Source organism: Camelus dromedarius, chromosome 7 (genome assembly GCF_036321535.1).
Source record: "Camelus dromedarius isolate mCamDro1 chromosome 7, mCamDro1.pat, whole genome shotgun sequence".
NCBI classification, from domain to species: Eukaryota; Metazoa; Chordata; class Mammalia; order Artiodactyla; family Camelidae; genus Camelus; species Camelus dromedarius.
Genome location: NC_087442.1, coordinates 51,320,217 through 51,339,315, shown reverse-complemented (window position 1 = coordinate 51,339,315; position 19,099 = coordinate 51,320,217). Strand labels below are relative to the sequence as shown.

At 36.8% G+C, this 19,099-nt stretch overlaps 1 protein-coding gene across 1 annotated transcript in view; it reads right to left on the bottom strand.

Annotated features, from left to right (window-relative positions):
* CRPPA (CDP-L-ribitol pyrophosphorylase A) overlaps positions 1–19,099 on the bottom strand; it is a 226,894-nt gene that overhangs the window by 163,646 nt on the left and 44,149 nt on the right. The window contains exons 4-5 of the mRNA XM_064487527.1: positions 8,814–8,918; positions 2,239–2,284 (exon numbers count right to left, since the gene is read on the bottom strand). Coding sequence (XP_064343597.1) covers positions 2,239–2,284; positions 8,814–8,918 — 151 coding nt within the window. The remainder of the gene's footprint in view (positions 1–2,238; positions 2,285–8,813; positions 8,919–19,099) is intronic.

Here is a 19,099-nt window from a genome sequence, read left to right as displayed (position 1 = left end):
CAAACAGGTGAATAGTTGGCTATATATCATACTGTGTGTCAGAATTTTATTTTTAAAACTCTAAGCATTTTCTTTTCGCTCTGCCCAGAGGTATTTCCACTCTCAGGCCTCAGAGACAGTTTAAGTGCAAATCACGAAAGCAGGTAGCACCCCATGTTGAGCAAACAAGCATTGGGAATTTGTGACAGAGCAGAGCAAGTCTTCAAGCTCTAAATGCAATAAAGATATTATTTAGAAAGAAATGGACTGTAAAAGACCAGAGAGCAGCCTTTGGAGGAATGCTTCTAGAAATCAAAGTACAAAGTGCTGAGCCAGAGTTTTTGCTAAAATGCAGATTCTGATTTAATGGGGTAGGGCCAGACATTCTGCCTTCAAGGACTCAGGTGATGACAACACTGCCTGTCAAAAAGCCGAAACTGGGTGTAGGAAGGCCCCACAACAGCGGTCCTCTAAGTGTCAGGGCAATGTCAGAATCTCTTGGGAAGTTATTAGAAATGCAAATCTTAAAGAACATAAGGAGACTGTTCAGTTCAGCTGTTTACATCCAGTCAGACAGATTACTTTCCCTGAGAATGAAAGTTGAGTACCTTTAAAACACTTTAAAAATGTTAAGTAGCATTCTCGAATATGCTACCTAACTAGGAAAAATAATTTATCTCTGAAAACAATTGCCCAAACTGTCGCCCCTGTAATTACACTAAAAATGTCAATTTTTATATAAGAAGAAGTATTCTCTTTATAATATGTAGGCAGAATACTGAAAACTGTAGAATCCTCAACTGAACCACTTTTCAACTCTTTACAAAATAGGTCATTTCCACTTTACTTAGGTAATAGATACACGAGTTTGTAAAGAAACCAAACTGAGTTTATGTTTCTTTGTGTTGAAAATATAACCAACTACATCATGGTTTAGGCAACTTCTCCAGGGTAATGTTTATACATTGCCTGGCTCACATGTAAATATATGTCAACATTTTGATTTATAGCCACAGATGCTCTGTTTACATACATAGATACACAAATTACAGTACGTTAATGGTTTGAAACACAATATTCTTGAAGGACAAAAAACTAAAGGGTAAACTACAAATACAGAATGTCATGAACAGAGAAATGGTTTCAGTTTTCTGAATAAGAAGCCAATAGACTGTCAAATAGGCTTTCCTCAAATTGAAAAAAAAAATGCATTCACAATTCCCATTCTGTATTTTTTCAACTTCAATCAACAACTGAATTTACAAGGTCACTTCTCACTCAGTATCTGAGTACATTATTCTGTCCCTCATCTACTTTTGAAGGGGTCGATTACAAACAGATTGTAAAGTACCACACTTGCTTCAGCACGGGGGGTGGACCCCTCTGGTTCTGGCTAGGACCTCGCATATAAAGCAGCAGTGCTATCAGGAGACGTATCTGATGGTCACACCAGGTGGAGGGGAGAGACGGAAGAGTGCTTTTGGCATCTAGTGAGTGGAGGCCAGGCGTGCTGCCGAACAACCAACGACACACCCAACAGTCCCCTGAACAAAGAATGACCTGGCCCATCACACCAACAGCACTGAGGCTAAGAAACCCTGATTTAACCTGTGGGGGTTCCAAAAATACAGAATGAATGTCCCTTGTGCATAATAATTACATTCCCAGCACAGTGTCAAGCACAGTCATAAGTATTTGTTGATTATTAAACAACTTCTGGGTAGCTGGGCTCTTAGAGTCAGAGATGAAAAAGAACGAAATAGGAATTAGTACATAGATAACGTCTAAAATCACAAAACAAAATCACAGTCATTGCCAGAACCAAAAGGACTTAAAAAATCATTGTCCAATTTCTCTATTTCAGAAAAAATTTTCTCACATGAAAGATGACATCTAATGTACTGATATGGTAGTGTTGGGGGGGAGAGGGCAGACAGTCCTCTTAATAAAAAAAGTATAGTATCTTTATATGGTCAATTTTCACTTCTAATAGTGTCAAAGTCCCCTACTTTTCTCAAGTTAATAAAGTGTTTCCTTTTAAAAAATTAAATCCAATGTAATATAAATCATAGTAAGTGATATTTCAAAGCAGGATACAAAATAAAACGTTAATTATTTAAAGAAAAAAAAAATCACAGACCTCTGTGGCCTACACCATTTATACTTATTAGAATTCTGGGATTTAAAATGTCATGAGAAATTCTGAACCGGCTTACATTTTGAAACACAGGAACTGACAGTCATTAAGGCCGAACGTACCCTTAATAATCGATTCAGCTGCATACAGATCCCGTTTGTAGGTCACCTGGAGGACAGATAAACCTCATTAGATTTCAACAGAGCAGGAAGGAATGTGAAAGCAATAAAATTATGCCCCCAAGGAAATTCTCAATTTTGGAGAAACTATAAACACCTGATACTGGCAATTTTTAAATTATAACAACATCAGTGCATTCAGAAAAATATATGTATACTTTTTCTACAAATGGTTGATGATTTATTTTTAAATCTTTAAGGAAATTGAGATATTACATGACAGTAGTTACCAAAGTCTTATTAATAATAGTATTATATCAAAGAAAACGTGGTAGTATTTAAATAAAAGTTATTGGTATTTTTGTTTAACGGTAAGGTTTTATGTTGGAAGAAAGAAAGAAGAAAAAGTATCTAACAGAAAACACCAAGTTGCATTTTCAGTTGAAATGAGGTAATCCTCAAGGATCAGTTTCCATAAAGAGGGTCATCTGTTTGAATTGAGCCTATCTGTATACAGGCAGATAAGGTTCATCTTGTTAAGGTTTTTACTAACATATGACTGTGATAGAAAGAGCCTACAGAGTCCCATCATGTACATAAGAACAATCATGATGTTTACTAAAGAACACAAGGCCTCCTTGCAGTTATAACCTATTCCTTGTAATGTAACCAGCCGTGGTCCTATGGTAGGTAGTTCCCAGGCCACATCCAGTGAGCTCAGGTGCAGAACGTGCCTGGTGCACTGCACTGCAGAATCACTTTTTCTGCATCACAGAACTAAAGGACATAGTAAATAAATATATTAATAAGTACTGTAAGGACTTAGGAGCTTATAGTTCAAGTGCCCAAATGATTATGATGTAAACAATCTTCCACTTGGGGAAATACTCAAACTAGTACCCTTTAGTGTCTATATAATTTGGACTGTTTTCCTCCAGATTATCTCATAACTAAACTTGTACAGAAACTGTGTCCAGCTCAGTGGCTCAGGACACTTCTACCCAAAATAGATTTCCCTGTTATGCCTATATCCTGGAAGGTAAATCCTAGCCCATAACTATAATTTACAATCCAGAATTAACATAGCAGCTAACTTATAAGAGACGGAAAGTTCTTTAAGCTGTCTACCAATCTATTAAAACCCAGTGTGACATTGTCACACTACCTCTTGAACAAGTACATGTCAGCCAAATTAGTACTATAGTTACTAATCCAAAACGCAATTCCATTATCTGAGGAAAAAATTAGACAACAGACAGTTTCAGACTACACATTCTAACCAAATTAAACATTCACTCATTCAACAAATAACTGCTATGCTGTAGGTCCTGGTCTAAGCGCTGGAATTCAGCAATAGAAACAGTGAGCCAAACTCGACCTGTAAACAGAACACTTTAGTGGATATATTTTTCACATAAGAATTGAATAAAATGTTTCCTTGAAAACCCAAAGATAACTAGATCTGAAATTTGGACTCAATATTTGCAATTTAAATGAGAAAGTGCTTTTATTCTATACTAATTGTCTGCTGTGTAAGGTAAACTCAGAATAGAAATTAATGGGAACATGACTAATTACCATAGTTGATTTTTTTATTACTTCCCGCTTCTTTTGAGGGGTAAAACTGCATTCCAGATTTAAACAGAGTAATTGTCAAAGTATTTCATTCGTTTTTTCAAATGAATTTATCTTAATGGTGGATTTTTCATCTCTTTAAAATTTTTAAATTGAAGTATAGTAAATTTATAGTGGTGTGTTAGTTTCAGGTGTACAGCAAAGCGATTTAGTTATACGCATATTCTTTTTCAGATTCTTTTCCATTATAGGTTATTACAAGATACTGAATATAGTTCCCTGTGCTATACAGTAGGTCCCTGTAGTTTATCTATTTTATATATATAGTAGTGTGTACGTTCATCTCAGACTCCTAATTTATCCCTTTCCCCCTAACCACTTTCCCCTTTGGTAGCTGTAAGTTCGATTTCTATGTCTGTGAGCCTCTTTCTGTTCTGTAAATAAGTTCACTTGTATCATTTTTTTAGATTCCAGGTATAAGTAAGTCATATTTCTTTCTGTTTGACTTACTTAATATGATAATGTCTAGGTCCATCCATGTTGCCACAAATGACATTACTTCATTCTTTTTATGGCTGAGTAATATTCTACTGTGTATATATAGATCGCATCTTCCTTATCCAATCATCTATCAATGGACATTCAGATTGTTTCCATATCTTGGCTATTGTAAGTAGTGTTGCTATGAACATTGGGGTGCATGTGTCTTTTCAAATTGCAGTTTTGTCCAGATATATGCCCAGGAGTGGGATTGCTAGATGATATGCTAAGTCCATTTTTAGTTTTTTAAGGAACCTCCATACTGTCCTCCAATTTACATTCCCAACAGTGTAGGAGGGTTCCTTTTTTCTCCACACCATCTCAAGCACCTATTTGCCGACTTTTTAATGATGGCCATTCTGACTGGTGTGAGGTGATACCTCATTACAGTTTTATTTTGTATTTCTCCAGTAAGTAGCAATGATAAGTGTCTTTCCATGTGCCTATTGGCCATCTGTATGTCTTCTTTGGAGAAAAAGGCTATTTAGGTCTTCCACCCATTTTTTGACTGGATTGTTTGGGTTTGGTTTTGTTTTGTTTTGTTTTGTTTTGTTTTTATATTAAGCTGTATGAGCTGTTTGTATATTTTGGAAATTAGTCTCTTGTCGGTCTTATCATTTGCAAATATTTTCTCCCATTCTGTAGGTTGTCTTTTCATTTTGTTGATGGTTTCCTTTGCTGTGCAAAAGCTTTTAAGTAAACGTAAAAGGTTCCCTTTGTTTATTATTGCTGCTATTTCCATTACTCTAGAAGCTGGTTTGAAAAAATATTGCTGCAATTTATTCCAAAGAGTAATCTGCCCGTGTTTTTCCTCTAGGAGTTTTAGAGTATCCGGTCTTAAGATTAGGTTTTTAATCCTTTTTGAGTTTATTTTTGTCATATGGTCATAGAGAATGTTCTAATTTCATTCTTTTACATGTAGCTGTCCAGCCTTCCCAGCACCACTTATTAAAGAGACTGTCTTTTCTCCATTGTATATTCTTGCCTCCTTTGTCTTAAATTAATTGACCTTAAGTGCATGGGTTTATTTCTGGACTTTCTATTCTGTTCCAATTATCTATGTGTGTGTTTTGTGCCAATACCATACTATTTTGATTACTGTAGCTTTGTAGTGTAGTCTGAAGCCAGAGAGCATGATTCGTCCAGCTCTATTCTTCTTTCTCAAGATTGTTTTGGCTATTCAGGGTCTTTTGTGTTTCCACACAAATTTTAACATTTTTATTTCCAGTTCTGTGAAAAATGCCATTGGTAACTTGATAGAGATTGCACTGAATCTGTAGATTGTCTTGGGTAGAATGGTCATTTTAATAATATTGATTCTTCCAATCTAAGAACATGGTATATCTTTCCATCTGTCTGTCATCTTCAATTTCATCAGTGTCTTATAGTTTTCAGAGTAAAAGGCAGGGGGTAGAGGATGTGGCGGGAAGGAGGGGTCACTCACAAGGATATCCTCTACCCCTTCATGGTGATCTTTTAAAAAATGATGTTTCTTCCAATCCCAGAGGAGCTACTGCAGGAATGATGCCATCAACTCTGAGCACTTACTGTCTACATTTCCTTCCATTAAAAAAAAAAAAACCAAAACTATGTAAAATACAAAATAATAGTCCTCCTGAGATTTCTGGTGTCAGGTAAAGTAATAGTGCTACACATGGTCATGAGAAATTTCTACTCATTCTTCACATCACTGTGGCAGTCCAATTCCCTGACATTCCAAGGGGTAGGTGAAAGCACCCTGGCTTCATGTTTCGGAATCCTCCTCTGCCTTACTGTTTACGGTCGTGAAAAGCCTCTTGAGATTTGCTTTTCACTGTGTCAGGTTTCTGAATCATGTGGAGTCCACTGAAGTCCAATACCAGTTTTAGCAAAATTGTACTTAATCTTTCAAATCTGACTTGTAAAAGGCATCACTGGAATTAATACTGAATTAGAACACTTATTTCAACATGTAGATTCCATTGCTTTGGTTTAAACAACAATTGTAATATTCTCTATCCATACAAAGTAAGACCACAAAATTAAGTTAGAAACTTATACTAAAGACAACTCATACTATATCAAAAGAGGGTAAGTAGGGCTAAATAAACAGCCAGGAAAAATCAAAAAGATTTTTTAAAAGGTAGAAGATCATGAGACAGGAGGCAGAAGAAGGAAATAAAGAACCTGAAAGAACTGCAATATTTGCACTCAAAATAACTTCTCCTCTGTTACAGAAGAACTGTGGTACTGTAAAAAGACTTCATGACTGCCAATTGAAAGACTTTTTGCCCAATCCATCGCATTACATGGCCAGTTAGAACCCAAGATCCTGCTAAGATGCATCATTATTCAAACATCCTAAACAGTAAGGCTTCCCCACTCCTGCCCAATTTGGAAGGTGATACTATGAAGAGGAGCCCTCTGGGCCTAACAGGGTATCACCCCTTGGCATGTGTACTGGTTTCCTGGAGCTGCTGTCACAAAGTACCACAATCTGGGTGGCTTAAAATAGAAAAGCATCCTCTCAGAGCACTGGAAGCTAGGTATGTGAAATCCACATGTCAGCAGGGCCATTCCCCCCTCTGAGGGCTTTAGAGAAGGCTCCTTCCCCGCCTCTTCCTCGTTTCCTGGGGTTGCTGGCCACCTTCACTTTCCCTTCCTTGTAGATGCATCAGGTCTCTCTCTGTATCCTTTGCCACTGGCACTCTCCGTCTGTGCCTAAATCTCTTCTCCTGTTCTCATATGTGGGATTGAGGGCCTTCCCCATACCAGTAGGAGCTCATCTTAACTTGATTAGATTTGCAAAGACGCTCTTTTCAAATAAAGTCACATTCACGAGTGTCAGGGGCTAGGACTTCAACATACCTTTGTAGGGGAGGGGGCCACAACCCAACCCACAAGAGCACGCATTACATGACTCAGCAAGAGAATGAAGAGTAACACTTGGAAGGGCCAACTGCTGCTCAGCGCACTGACATTTGTTGCACATGAAAGAGAAGTAGAGCACCGAGATGTGACGACTAAAGCTGGGAGACCATGTTGCTGGAGGAAGCAGGGAAATAGGACATTTCATTCCAAAAAGACTGAAATACATTTGTGAAGGTGGAGTGGAAATTCAAAGAGCAGAGTGCTTCTCTCCTTTTATCTGCAGACCTCAGGGTGCGTTGTAAGTGTGAAGAAGGCTCAGAATACCCACAAGAAGTAGATAATCACACAGTCTAAAATATTAGCAGTAAGGCCAGAGTGTTGACATTGTTAGTAGCTATAAAATGTCTGGAGTTTTTACTTTTTTTCTTACATAGCCCACAAATTAAGGATAGCTGGGTTCTGTAGAGATGTGGGTCAGATCTTCAACAAAACCCCTAGCTGGTTGTTACCAAAATTCTCTCACTATGTATTATCACCATCTGAGCCATATACAGAAAAGAATAAACAAAGTGAATAAAATACTTGCCTACTGGGTTGATGACATTTGGATACTCTTAAAAGAGCAATAATACTGCATGAATTTTCTTCATCAGGCAATAATCCAGGCATGTCACTATTTTGTAATCTTGTAACAATTTAAGACATGTATGATATGAGACGATCTTTCATCCACAGGCTGGGTGTTTTGTTTTGTTCTTACATCAATGAAGAAATATGCTTTTGGATTCATATAATCTCAGAATTTAGGATGAATCTTTACTAATCAGATTTAGATGGCTTCTTATAAAGATTTCATCCAAACTTCAAAAGCAGCAATTCTTACTCAAAATTATCATATGACTCCACAATTCTATTTCAGAATATACTGTTCAATTCAACACCTTTCTACCTAATGAAACACAAGAGAGTCATGCTGTAAAACACCCCTGTGCCAGCAGGGACCTGGTGTATGATAGTGCTACAACCACTTCATTCATTCCTCCAAAAGAAAGTCTGCCATTAGAAGAGTCAAATCTTTCCACAGGTAAAAGTACAATTCCTCTTTGGGGCAGTGAGTGAGTCTAGCAACCAACCTCACTGAGTCAGAACTGTGACAGGTATGTGTTTCAACCCAGTTAAGTTAGAATTACCATCCCAGGGTCTGGGAGGAAATGTTGCTATTCTGGGAAGCATTGAATTGCACCCTCAAACCAGGTAAGAGTAAGGCAACACAGTAAAAGAATATAGACAAAGAACACACACAAAAAATTGTGAAAAAAGCCATCTTATTGGCTAAAATGGAATTTGTTCCCATAAATAATCCCAAAGTGAATTTTCTTGGAACCAAGCAATAGAAATGATACCATACTTTGATGGCTCAGAAATTGAGTGAAACTCAACTCTTTTAATGTGTACATACACACATCTTTTTGCTGAAAATATTGTTTCAGTATGAAACCAGGTATTTTTATACTACTTCTCCATTTTCTAAAACACCTGGAAAGTGTCTGTACTTGCACAGTGTGTCTTTAGGAATGACACAGAAACACAAAGCAAAGTACTAACTTCCTTACCTTCCAGAGGTCAGGTGATCCTTCCACAAGTTTGGCTTTGACATGACAGTATTTCAGAGCCAACTGCAAACACTCAGTTCCGAATTCCAAGTCATAGTCACTACACTGGGTAGGAAAATAAAGAATCAAGTTAAAAGGTAATTTTAGATAAAACTAATTTTTTTAATTTCATAATCAATTCCATATTAAAAAGGGCCTAGGGAACTCAAAAACTCTTTAGTTACTGATTAATCAAGTTAGATTAATTTTCTCCGTGCCCCCAAAGCCAAACAAAACAAGTAGAAAACAGGAATGTTACAACTGTAAGAGTTTTTAACTTCCTCAATCGTTTCAGGTGTCCTATAAACACTTATTCTTTCACTCAAAACCTATCTTTTCAAACATGTTCTAAAATTCCTGGAGGTATGCCTGAGGATTATGGTATCAGAACTTGATTTAACAAATTAGGTATCCATAAAACTCCAAATCCCTTATATTTCTATCAAGATATTTGCAAGTCACAGGTCTTATTGACATTTTAAGTATTAATATACCCTTCTTAAAGGATATATTATATTATGATTCTGAACATGGGAACATTTCAGTCATTCATTATGAGAAAAAATATAAAGGCCTATCAGATTTAGTAAAATATAAATAACACTTTTTAGCATTTTAAGCAGAACCATCAAAATGACCAACATAATTCAGCTGAATAATACTAAGGGCCTACAATGTTCAAGGTTTGTATAACTTTATATATATATATAGTTTGTATAACTATATATATAACAATATAAACTAATATATATAAAACAGATAAATACATTCATACTGTATAGCACAGGGAACTATATTCAATATCTTGTATTAACTTATGGTAAAAAAGAATATGAAAACAAATATAGGTATGTTCATGTATGAATGAAGCATTATGCTGTACACCAGAAATTGACACAACATTGTAAACTGACTATACTTCAATCAAAATATATATTTAAAAAGAAGATAAATAAGACATGTTTTGTGTCCTCAAGGAACCCAAATCTAGAAGGGGAGGCTGATCTCTAACAAATATTTTGTAACAGAATATGATTATCACTCTGCTGTACACCAGAAACTAACACAACATTGTAAGTCAACTATACTTCAATTAAAAAAAAAAAAAAAAAGAATGTGATAGATGCAGCATTGGAAGAACATCCGGAAATAGACCAAGAGATAAAATACTTAATTCTGTAGGAGGAGGGAAGGCCTGTCAGAGGAAATGGTCTATGATCTCATTCCAAAGACTGAATAAAACTCAAGGATAGGGATATCTTTCAGGCAAAAAGTGCCAAAGAGGCAGAGGTTGCAGACATCTGCTAGATTTGTATTTTATAAAGAACATATCCATGTAATACAGACTGAAGGAAGGCAACCAATAGGAGTATGACATTTAGCACCCTTTGCCAATCTATTACACCGAGATTACAAAACCCTGAATTCTAATGATTTCTGAAGATAATGAACAAGAAAAAAAAAAAACATCAACTATACCTACAGTCCCAAATTAATCAGAATAGTCTTAGTTTAAAACTTCCATTCTGATACATTACATGACATAGTTCTTAAATATTTTTATCTTTAGTATTATCAGCAGTAGCTACAATTCAAATAAATTTTAAGTTTTGGTAAACCTCTGCATTCTACTTCCAACATCTACAGTCTCAACTAGTAGTATGTGAGTGAGACATACATGCAGTAAACTGAGTTTTCTCTTTAACACATGGTTAAATCCCAAGATGAAACTGATCACATCTGTGGACAGCCTTAAAAGTGCTCACCAAGTGCATACTGAGAGGAACCCACAGGAACAGCTACTTCCTTCCCATCTCAGGTGGTGGGGTGAGAACTACTTGATGCAGTACTCCTGCCAGTGATGTGATGTACCAGCCAAGATTGCAACAGCTTACAACTACACGAAGTCTTTAGGATTCCAGTCAACAGGGTCAGTGGGAAACAAGGAAAATGATGCATCAGGTATATATGAAATACATACCAGAAACAGAGGCTGAGCAATCTTGGTAGAACCAGTGGTCCGAACCTGTCATTCATTGTACAGACTAATATCACAACTAAGTATGGAGTTTTTGGTAATTTTTTTTTTTTTGCATTAAATCTTGTTTTCACAATTGGTTCACATAATGCATGCTTAATGACAAGGTAAATTCTGAATCAGTTTATCAAGAACATGATGATTTCTACTGCCTAGGGTTTGGAAAGTGATGCGCATTTCTGAACAGAAGAAAAAGCAGATATACTACAAAAGCAGAATTTCTTCTTGAACCCATCAGAGCTGAGGTCATAGGATGACAAAATTGCCTTAAATCTAAGAAAGTCATGCCTCCCCCAAGGAGGGAGAGAATGCCATCTTTGGCTCACCTATGACACAACACAAAAGGAAGAGGTGCTGGATACCATACAGACAAACAAGAAGAAATCAGCTAAATACGTCAACCAACTGCTCAGTGCTGAGTGGAGGTGACTAGGAGAATACAGAACCTCTGGGAAGCAGAGCCGTAACAGGATTTATCCCCACCGGCATGCTCCTCTTTAGGAACCTGCTACTGGATGCTCATCAAGTGGTGTAATATTATATTAAGGTGACTGTGATTCAGTGTGTATTCTAAACCCAAAGTAATCACTAAACAAGTAATTTTTAAGGTAAAAGTAAGAAGTCAATAGTGACAAGACAGAATCATAAAGTAAATTAACACAAAATCAGGCAGAAAAAGAGAAAAGGAACAAAAAGAAAACAACCAGCATGACGGCAGATTTTAATCAAGTAAGTTAATTCATGTATAATTGCATAAAATGTCAACATTATCCAGCATGGGGGGTCATAGTGATAGCATTAAGTGTATATATTAGGAAAGAAGAAATATCTAATTAATAATCTAACGTTCATTAGGGCATCAGAAAAAAGCAAATTCTAAAATAAGCAGGAGAAAAATAATAAAAATTAAAGCAGCAAACAGTGAAATGGAAAACAGAAAATCAGAAAAAAAAATCAATGAAACTAAAAAGCTGATTCTTTGAAAATATTAATAAAATCAGTAGACCACACTATGAAGAAAAAAGACATGAATTACTAGTACCAGAAATGCAGTAGGAGGTACATCTTTACAGAACCAATGGACATTAAAAGGATAACAAAGGTACCTTATGACACATTCTATACCCTCATGTAATACCCAAGATGTAATAAACCAACTCCTTGAAAGACAGTCTGCAAAAACTAAGAATAGACAATCAGAATAGGTCAGCATCTATTAAAGAAATTGAATCAGTGATTGATAACTTTGTAAAGTATTGCCAAGCCCATACGTAGTCCCTTGTGAGTTCTAACACATTTAAGGAAGAAATGATGCTAGTTCTGTACAATTTTTCCCTGAAGTTAGAAGCAAAGGGAGGATTTCCAAACTCATTCTGATACCAGCCTAATACCAAAACCATACAAAAACATTACAAGGAAAGAAAACTACATACCACTATTTCATGAACATAAATGTAAAAATCCTCAAAATATTAGCAAATAGACTCCAACAGTATTTGTAAACAATTAAAGACTACAACCAAGTGGGATTTATCCCAGGTATTCAAGACTAGTTCAACTTTATAAAATATTAGAATATATCACATCAACAGACTGAAGAAGAAAAATGAGTATTACAATAGATGTAGAAAAAATGTTTGAAATCCAACAGCCATTCATGGTAAAAACTCTCAGCAAATGAGGATTAGAGAGAAACTTCCTAAATTTGATGAAGATTATTTACAAAAATCCTACAGATACTACTATAATGATGAAAAACTGAAAGCTTTCCCACAAAGATCAGGAATAAGGCAAGGACATCCCCTCTAATTAGCCATTCCTTTTCAACATCATATTGAAATTCTTCAAATGCAACTGTCCTTTGCTTTCCTATATACCAGCAATGAACAGGTGGAATTTGAAATTAAAAGCACACCATTTACATTTGTGCCCCCAAGATGAAAGTTAAATAAATTGGTGCAGTCACTGTGGAAAACAGTATAGAGGATCCTCAAAAAACTAAAAATAGAATTACATATGATCCAGCAATTTCACTCCTAGGTATATACCCCAAAAAAACAAAAACACTAATTCAAAGATACATGTATCCCAATGTTCACTGCAGTATTATTTATAACCACAAAGATACGGAAGTAACATTAGTGTCCACTAACAAATTGATAAAGGTATGGTATATATACAATGGAATAATACTCTCCCACCTATTTACTTTTTATCTTTTTTCCCGGCCTCTTTACTTTTAATCCATCTCTATTTAAAGTAGATTTCTTGTAGATAACATATAGTTGGGTCTTGTTTTTCGACGCATTCCGCAATCTCTGCCTTTAAGTTGGCATTTAGATTACTGACATTAAAAATCATTAATACAGTTGGATTAGTATCTGCCACATTTGTTACTGTTTTCTATTCGTTACCCTTGTTCTTTCTTTTTTCTTTTTCTGCTCTTTTTGGTTTTAATTTAGAATTTTGCATGATTTCTTTTTTTCTCATTTCTTAGTAATTCAGTTATGGGGTTTTTTTTTTTTCATTTCTTTTATGGGGTGTCCTAGAACTTGCAATATACATTTACCACTTACCCACATTTATTTTCAAATAACACTTTACTACTTCACAGGTAGTACAAGTACCTTATAGTAACAAAATATCCCCAATTCCTCCCTTCCCTCCTCTGTATCATTGCTGTTACTCGTTTCACTTATGACATACACATATATAAACACACATACATTAATTACACTGTTGATTTTATTATTTTGAACAAGCTGGTATCTGTTAGATCAGTTAAGGAAGAAAAATAAAGAAAAATAAAGCTTTTTCTTTTACCTTCACTTATTCCTTCTACAGTGTTCTTGCTTTCTTTATGTAGATCCAAGTTTCTGACTCATATCATTTTCCTTCTCTGAAGAACTTCTTTTAACATTGTTGGAAGGCGGGTGTACTAGCATCAAATTCTGTTGATGTTTGTCTGAGATTCTTGTATTACTCCACTTTTGGATGGTAATTTTCAAGAGTGGAGAATTCTAGGTTGGTGGGTTTTTTCTCTTAAAACTTTTAAGTACTTCACCCTGTTCTTGCTTGCATGGTTTCGAGAAGTTTGATAAAGTTCTTATCTTTGTACCTCTGCAGGTAAGGTGTTCCCTCCCACTTTTGGCTTTTTTCAGTATCTCTTTGATTTTCTGCAGTTCGCATGTCATATGACTAGCTGGAGTTTATTTTACATTGATCCTGTCTGATGTTCTGAGCTTCCTGGATCTGTGATTTGGTGCCTAACCTTAATTTGAGGAAACTTTCAGTCATTACTTCAAACATTCTCCTCTTCTGTGTTCCCTTCTCCTTCTGGTATTCCCAGTATGTGTATGTTACATTTTGTAATTGTCCCATAGTTCTTGGATATTGTTGTGTTTTTTCCAGTCTTTTTTTTCTTCTTTGCTTTTCAGTGTTAGAAGTTTCTATTAAGATATTCTCAAGCTCAGAGATCCTTTCCTCAGCTGTTCCTGGAATACTAATGAGCCCACTGCTGTTAGAGCTTTTGATCTCTAGCGTTTTATTCTTAGAATTTCCAACTTTCTGATTACATTGTTCCTCCGCTCTTGCAGAGGGTTAGAGCCCTTAGTCTATTGTTGTTCTAAATTCTGTCTGATAATTCCCACGTTTCTTCCATTTCTAATTCTGGTTCTGATGCTTGCTATCTCTCTTCAAATTATACACAAATAATTTTAGTGTGCTTTTTGCCTTTTATTGTGCCCTGCAATTTTTTCTTGATTGCCAGATATGATATACTAGGTTAAAGGAACTGCGGTGCGTAGGCCTGTGGTACTGTGGTGGGAAGACTGGGGGCAGGGGAGAGCATCCTGTCATCCTGTGACTGGGTCGCAATCATTTAACAAATCCATGCATCTGGACTGTGAACATCACAAGTGCTCTCAGTCCCCCAGCATTACGTGGGGCAGATGGCTGGCGTGAGCTGGAGCTGTGTACTTCCATTCCCTCAGGTAAGTTCTACTCTGGAAAAAAAAATCCTTTAGACTCTACTAAATCAGGCTCTCTGGAGGGCCCAACTTTGTTAAGACGAACAGCATGCTTGATAGTATTCCAAAATGGTTACTTTTCCCCTCCCCCTATCAGAAATAAGAGGGAATTGCTCTCAGATACTCACAGGAGAACCTGGTTGAGCTCCTGGAAGTAAAATTCACGCAAGTAGGGAAAGGAGGCTCCGCTGTGACTAGGTCCCACTGGAGTTTTTACCTGACTTGCCCCCACTTGTCTCCAGCAACTCATCAACTGCAGTTTAGGTTTTCCTGTCCTGGCTCTGGTTCCCACGGCAGTTTCTGCTTACAGATTTCTGCTCCAGGAAGTTGTGATTCTCTGTATTTGCCTATTCTGCAATTTTGAGGACAGCAGTATGCCCTGTGACTTTACTTCTCTGATGGGTCTAAGAGGTATGTTATTTTGTTTTTCAGTTTGTTTAGCCTTTTCCTTGTTGTTAGGGGAGAGTAACAAATTTTAGCGCCTTACATGCATGGGAAAGCAGACGTTCCCCATGCCCTCTCAGTAGATGGTGCGCCACAAAACTGGGGAGTAAAATGAGAAAATGGAAGACATCGAACACAGAAAGCACGATATCCTAACAGGAGAGAAATAAAGAGAAGTACCAGGGTAACAGTGAAGAACAGCTTCAAGATGATAGCTATGCACAAGGCAGGATGAGACAGCAGGTAAGAGAGGGGATTGTGGTTCCTCAGGATGGACGCTTACAAATGAAAAACAAAAGGTGCATAGACATACAAGTTAGGCTCAAGGGCGTATTTTACAACACAGGGAATATAGCCAATATTTTGCAATCACTGTAAATGAAAAGTAACCTTTACAAATCATATAAAAAATTTTTTAAAAAAGACCGAATAGTCTCTTTGGAAAGTCTCAGGAAAAACTGTTTGCCTCTGGGAAGAAAGATGAAGGGACAGAGTTGACAAGATTTTATTTTTACCCTTGCCATGTGTACATGGTCCTTGGATTACTTACTAGGAAAAAACTTCATGTACTATTTATGCAATATAATGTAATATGCAATATCAATGTTAGTTCCTGAACATATATATTTAATATTTTCAGCAAATCAATCTGAAGTTCTAGTGATAATTAGGTTTCAGAGCATCTAAAGCTCTGAACACCCAAATCTGAAAGTACTATATATATTACTGCAGAATAAAATATAAAACCTGGCTATTATAATAAATATGAGGTATTAATTTTTATACAATTTGTTCTTGTTCTTTTCTTTTTCTAGCAGTAATTTAAAGCATTTTGCAAACTGCACACTAACATTTGTTACAAGTCCTTAGATGGGTGTGTGCAATCAGTGAATGTTTATGTGTATTTCAGTGAATTGCAGGCACTACTGCCAAGTAGTTAAGTGCATGGACACTGAAGTCAAATGGACTTGGGTTCCAACTGTGGTCCTTCTACATAACAAGCTGTGTGACTGGAGAAGATGCTTAACTAGTCTGTCCCCTCAGCTTCTGCCATTTTCAGAAACGGAGAATAAGAGCTATTAAAAAGAACAAACAGTAGCCATGTGAGGTGCCTGGCATAGTGTTTAGTTTATGGCTATTCCTTGATACAGTCTGGATAATTTGTGGTTATAATTTAGATACTTAACTATACAAATTGAGGTTTAAAAAGCAGCCAGAAGCTATTCAGTAGTATCTGATGATTGTGTAGAGCTGTTTTCTCTGCAGTGATACTGGGGATAGCTCTGACAATGTGTACCACCTTCTCTTTATGCTTTCCCTTGTACCTGGTTTCCTTCAAGAAAAATAGAAGGAAAATGAATGAAATTGAAAGAATAAAGACATAAAATGAAAAAAACAGGAAGTTTAAAGTGTATCTATTATTTTCAGTTGTGACAATCAGAATAATGGATATTCTCTTCCCATTTGGAATTGTTCTGTACACCACCCATAGTTGAATCTTCTGTGTAGACTGCTCTTCTGTTTTTTCTGTACGGTAGGTACATGACTAGGGTCAAATAGTTTGCCCTCTACCCCCCATACTGTTCAGTCTCCCTGGACCATCACCCTACAGTTAACCTCCTTCCTAGCCCATTCACCTGCACCATCCTTTGTTATGCTGCAGTAACTCAAACCCAGTACCTCAGAAGTTCTTCACCTACTAGATCTGTAGGAATACCAGTTGCTCACCATCGTTCTCAAATGGTTATCTGTTGTTTTTCCCAATCACCACTTAGTACCAGCTTCAAAGGCGGGACTAACATTCCAGATTCCTAATGCTCTTCTTCCGTGCAGAACCCTCTGCCCTTCCAAAATGAATCCCATCTGGCCCAGTGTCGCAACCCTTCATAATATGTCGTCTCTCACTGCTTCACAGGCTCTGCATTTTCAGGCACGTAGGGTTCAGGCTTCCTTTTTACTCCAATTACTGACCTTATACTGGCTGAATCCCAGGTCCATGTGCACAAACTTTAAATACTTTAGCAGTTTCCTTGACCTTTAACTTCACTTGAACTAATTTCTGATGTTGGAAACTTGATTTTTACCTTTATCTGTAGATCCTGACACTCTTCATTTTCATAATTCAGTCCAACCAGAAGCTCTACCCATCGTTTCTCACTATCCACTCACACTTGAGTCCTTCTACTTGAGTGAGGCATCCAGTCCTATAAAACTTCCATTTGTGGTCGATTAGAAACCATTCATTTTCTTAGACTGCTCTTAATCAACCACCAAACTATGGTTGAAGGCATGAAAGAATTTTGTTACTAGCACCCTGACTGCCTTGATCTCTTGTCCATCCATTAGATTTCCTTTGTGAACTCCAACTACAAAATCACATGATGCTTCATTTTTTTCCTCAATATTTAGTTCATACTTTGCAATTATAAATGGACATAGTTTCAAGAACCAAATATCCCTACAAGATTTGTTATGAAAAGTTGACCTCAACTCCTTCACCCTCAACTTTGGCTTCCCCAGAGGCCATCTTTCAACTGAGTCTTCTACTCTTCATTTCCCTGTGCAACAGTCAATTATTGCTAAGTAAAAAATGTAGATCTAATCTCAGTGCCATGTAGCAATAAACTTATTTCTCACACACGGCTGAGATGACTGCTTTCCACTGCAGGGCTGTGGGTTGTTTGTGGGTGTTCTGATCCATGGGTCACACTCTGCAGGCCAGACTGGAGGGGCAGCAACCAGAGTGTGCTTTCCTTAGGGCAACAGAAGCACAAAAGGGCAAGCCCAACAGCACAAGCACATTTATGCTTCTGCCTATATCACATCTGCTAAAGTCCCCAAGCAAGTTAGGCGGCCAAAATCCAGACTAGGAGCAGAGGAATATACTTCACTCACCAAGAGGCCATGGCAAGGGTGAAAAAGTAGAACACTGTCAGAGGACAGATGAATCGGGATTAAAGAATTTACCTATCACACCATCTCTCTAAATAACATACTTGTAACACTGCCTGTTTATTTTCTGAGTTGGCCGTCATTTATGGAAGAATTCTTTCTTCTTTCCTCCCAACCTCACCACAAAGCACACGAATACTTCCCAGTCCTCAAGCTTTCTATATCACCACTTTGCGTAAATCAATATGAAGTGTTTACATTATTGACTATGCAAACATTACTCATCGCTAAGTTATATATTATGATTCCTTTCCTGCTTAAGTCTTTGCTTTTCCTGGAGTTAGAACTTCTCTTCCAAGTGTTTAGTTTTCTGTATACTTATGACTCATTCAACAGCAAACACTTGGCTATTTGTCTTGATCTACTTTCAAGATATTCAGACACATAAGGCATTTCACCAGTTTTATATTCCTGAAGAAGTCATCCTTGGATTCTTCTGACCTTCAACATGGACTGGCTGTCCTCTCACAGTCCCACACACAAAATTCTCATTCTAAAATCTCCCTAGACCAGCATCCTGGGGATAATCTCCATCTCTCTGCTGTCACAGATCTCTGATCTCCCATATAATCTTATTGAATGACTCATTTTTGTGGAACATATTCTTGACTAGCTTTCCAAGAAAGGTATAAGAGAGGTAAGTTTTTTAAAATACTTTTTATTGCTTTTTTTCTTTGATATTTCCTCCCCTCGATTTTCTCTCTTTTGGGAAGTTTTGTCACTAAGTATTGGCTTTGTTGGATTGGACTTCTAATTGTGTTTTCTGTCTTCTATTTCATGTTTTT